General features: G+C 38.9%; 1 protein-coding gene and 1 pseudogene across 1 annotated transcript; both read right to left on the reverse strand.

Annotated features, from left to right (window-relative positions):
- Window positions 1-403: 403 nt before the first annotated feature.
- On the reverse strand, window positions 404-904 carry LOC135363553 (large ribosomal subunit protein uL11-like; annotated as a pseudogene).
- An 861-nt stretch (window positions 905-1,765) lies between these two features.
- RPS28 (ribosomal protein S28) lies at window positions 1,766-3,012 on the reverse strand. The gene is given in 4 exon segments (XM_064584045.1): window positions 1,766-1,802; window positions 2,816-2,861; window positions 2,864-2,922; window positions 2,924-3,012. Coding segments are annotated over 4 exon segments (231 nt in total).
- Window positions 3,013-4,111: the final 1,099 nt, after the last annotated feature.

Here is a 4,111-nt window from a genome sequence, read left to right on the forward strand (position 1 = left end):
AATTGTCCCAACTGTGGTCATGGAGCTTTTTTAGGTTGCTCCTGTATCCCTTCAACATGCCCCTATCCTTTTGATTTTTGAGCATTTCCTTACTCTCTTTCACAAGATGTTCTAGGTTCATCTTGTATATCCCCTGTTGCAGTCCTACAATCAGCACTGCTTTAGCAGCATCCCACAAATTTTGATGTGTTATATTTTCATTATCATTTAATTCAAAATATCTTCTAATCTCCGCTATGACTTCTTCTTTAATTGATGGATTATTTAGAGGTGTGGTACCCAATTGCCAAATATATGGAGTTTTCCTAAGTATCTTACTGATTTCTAATTTAATTCCACCATAATCAGAGAAATATTCTCTATGATGTCAATTTTTTTTTTTTTTTGGTTGTTAAATGATCCTTTATTGAAAGATTCTCCTTTGTAGTTCTGAACTAGCTGGGCATGCCACTGCACCACTATTGATGTCATCTGTGAGGTCATGAGGGCAGCACCCATTAACATTGCAGCCCATAGACGGGGCAGTCCTCAGAATGTCTTTAAAGCTTCCAGAGAGTTCTCTGGCTAAAGATCAGCGCCACATCTGACAATGTTGACAATCTCATCAAAAGTGACATTTCCACTGTGCTTAATGTTTTTCTGCTTCCTTCTGTCTCTTGATGGTTCCTTGAGGGCTTTGTTAATCAGGGCAGAGGCAGAAGGTACCACTTCAGTCTGGGCTCTCTGTTCTGAATGGTCAGTTTCACTGTAAACCTCAGACCCTTCCAATGTCATCACCAACCTTTTTTGGAGATAGACCCAGGGGGCTGATGTTGGGGGCCAGGGTAGACATGGCACTCACTTCCCTATGAGTGCACCTCAGGTATATGATTTTGATCTGGTTGGGGTTGAACTTAGGTGGCATGGTGGAGGCGGCTGGTGTTAGATGAACCCAGATTTGGGAGAACCGAAGACAGTTGCACCCTCACCTCCTCCCAGCCAAAAGCCAAAAAGCTATGATGTCAATCTTTTTAAATTTAAGACTTGCTTTATGGCCCAGCTTATGATCTATCCTGGTAAACACACCATGTGCCCTTGAAAAAAAAAATGTGTGTTTTGTCATCATTCAGGTATCATAGTCTATAAATAACAATTCAGCCAAAGTGATTGACACTGTTGTTCAAAATCAGTTTTTTGTTGATTTTTTTTTTTGGTCTCATTTTATCAATTGCTGGGGAGAGATGATAAAATCACGAATGATTGTGGAATTGTCTCTTTAATTCCATCAATTTGTTTCATATATTTTGAAGCTTTGTTATTAGGCATATACATATTTGCAAGTAAAGTCATGGTGAAATGACCCTTTTTATCATTGTGAAATGTTTCCCTTTGGCTCTAGTAATACTCTTTGTCTTGAAGTCTCCTTTTTCTGATATTAATATAGCCACTTCAGCTTTCCTATACTTAGTGTTCACATTGTATTTTTTTCATCTATTTACTTTCAATATGTCTGTGTCTTTATATTGTGTCTCTTGTAGACAACATATAGTTGGATCTTGCTTTCTTCAATAAGACAATCTCTATCTTTTAAATGAAGTATTTTAATCCATTAGTATTTAATGTAATTATTGGTATGGTTGGATTTGGAGCTGCCATTTAGATTTGTTTTTTATATTTTTCCTCTGGTTTTTGTTATGTTTTCTTTTGTTCTACTGTTCCTCCATTCCTATTTTTTTATTGTTTCAACTTTTTCTTAAGATTTAGGTTTAATTTTCCCGTTGGCTTTTTAGCTTTTCTTCTTTGCATTATTTTTACTGGTTGCCCTAAGAATTACAATACACATCCCTAATTTTTTACAAAATGCTTGAAGTAAACATGGCTCTATTTCACACAAATTATAAAAACCTTGCAAGGGGCACTTAGGTGGCTCAATCAGTTAGGCGACCAATTCACGGTTTCAGCTCAGGTCATGATCTTGGGGTCGTAGGGTTGGGCTCCAGACTTGGTGCAGAGTCTGCTTGGGATTATCTCCCTCTCCCTCTCCCTTTGCCCCTCCCCCTGCTCACGTGCTCTCTTTCTCTCTCTCTCTCAAATAAATAAATAAAATCTTAAAAAAAATAAAAATCTCATTACTGTCTTGATCCATATTCCTTCACCCTATCTTATCCTTTATGTTGTAGTTGATATGTAGAAAGAGATTTCCTTTAATATTTCTTTTTTTTTAAGATTTATTTATTTATTTGAGAGAGAGAGTACACTCACGTGTGTGACCTGGGGTGAGGGGCAGAGGGAGGGAGAGAGAATCCACAAGCAGACTGACTCCCTGCTGAGTGTGGAGCCCAGACCTGGTGTTTGATCCCAGGACTCTGAGATCATGACCTGAGCTGAAACAAAAAGCCAGCTGTTCAACCGGCTGAGACACCCAGGCGCCCCAGTATTTTTTTTTTTTTAAGATTTATTTATTTGAGAGAGGGAGTGTGTGTGCAGGGGGGAGAGGCAGAGGGGGAGAGAATCTCAAGCAGACTCCATGCTGATTGTGGAGCCTGACACAGGGCTCCATCTCACAACCCCAAAATCACAACCCTGAGATTACAACCTGAGCCGAAACCAAGAGCCAGTAGCTTAACCTACTGAGCTACCCAGGTGCTCCTTCCTTTAGTATTTCTTGTAGTACATGTTTGCTTATGGTGAATTCTCTTTCATTTGAAAATATCTTTATTTAACCTTGACCCTTTTTTAAAAAATAATATAAGTGCTTTATCAATAATCACAGATCATCCTTGTGGGCCAAGTGGTCAACCAGGCATGCAGAACCCAGCCACAAGTTCAGCTCAGCCTCTAAGCCTCTTGCTCTTACTCCAATAGGGTGAGCATGTGGCCTTACACATAGTGCATTTCACGTTGCAGATGATGGAGCATTTCACGTCATCCATGAACTCCAAACACATGTGTGCATTGTCCCTGCAAGCTGGTCCTACCCATCACCTTGGTAACCCTGGCCAGCTTGATGGGCTGCACACAGCTTGTGTCCATGATGGCTGCTCAGCAGCAGTCACGTGGAAAGCTAACCTTGATTCTTGTAGGATATTTTCACTGTAGTGAATTCTGGGTTGACAGTTTTTTTCTTTCTCTACTTTAAAGATATTCTACTCTTCCAACTTCCATGGTTTTTAATGGGAAATGTAACCTAAATTGAATTGTTGTTCCCTTTATGTAATGTACTGTTTTTCTTTTGCTGCCTTCAAGATTTACTCTTTATTTTTGACTTTCCACAGTTTGACTATGATGCATTTTTTTTAATTTTTTTATTTTTTAAAAGATTTTATTTATTTATTTGACAGAGAGAGAGACAGCAAGAGAGGGAACACAAGCAGGGGGAGTGGGAGAGGGAGAAGCAGGCTTCCCGCTGAGCAGGGAGCCCGATGAGGGGCTCGATCCCAGGACCCTGGGATCATGACCTGAGCCGAAGGCAGATGCCCAATGACTGAGCCACCCAGGCGCCCCTTTTTTTTTTTTTTTTTGCTCTCTGTTCTTCACCTTGGATAATTTCTATTGCTCCATTTTCAAGTCCACTTACTATTTCCTTTGTCATCTTCACTGGATATTAAGTCCATTGATTTCTGATATTGTACTTTTCAATACTAAAGTTTCAACTTAGATTTTTTTTCCTTTTTCTAACCACTTAGGTTTTTTAAAAAATCATTTTTCTCTTTCTGCTGAGATTTCCTATGTTTTCATTCATCATGGGCATATTTTCTTTTACTTCATTGAGGATAGTTATAGTTGCCATTTTTATGAGACTGACGCACTGCCCACTGCGCTAAGAAGGCACCTATAGTTGCCATTTTTAAATCCTTGTGTGCTAGTTCTAATATCTGGGTCATCTCAGGGTCATTTTCAGATTTTCTTTTCTCTCAAGAATGTGTTCCAAATTCATGGCTTTATGTATGTCAGATAAATTTGGGTTGTATCCTGGTCATTGTAAATGTTTATGGAAATTCTTGATTGTGGTTTTTTGTTTTTTGTTTTTTTCCCTCTGATAAGAACAACTAACTGTTTCTTGGGTAGCAGTACCTGTGTTCCTGTGTCTGTTCAAATATTTTTTCTTTAACTGAATTGCTATCAGTCTGTT

Source organism: Mirounga angustirostris, unplaced genomic scaffold (assembly GCF_029215605.1).
Source record: "Mirounga angustirostris isolate CCGP_5_RB_7025 unplaced genomic scaffold, mMirAng1.0.hap1 SCAF_2, whole genome shotgun sequence".
Taxonomy (NCBI): domain Eukaryota; kingdom Metazoa; phylum Chordata; class Mammalia; order Carnivora; family Phocidae; genus Mirounga; species Mirounga angustirostris.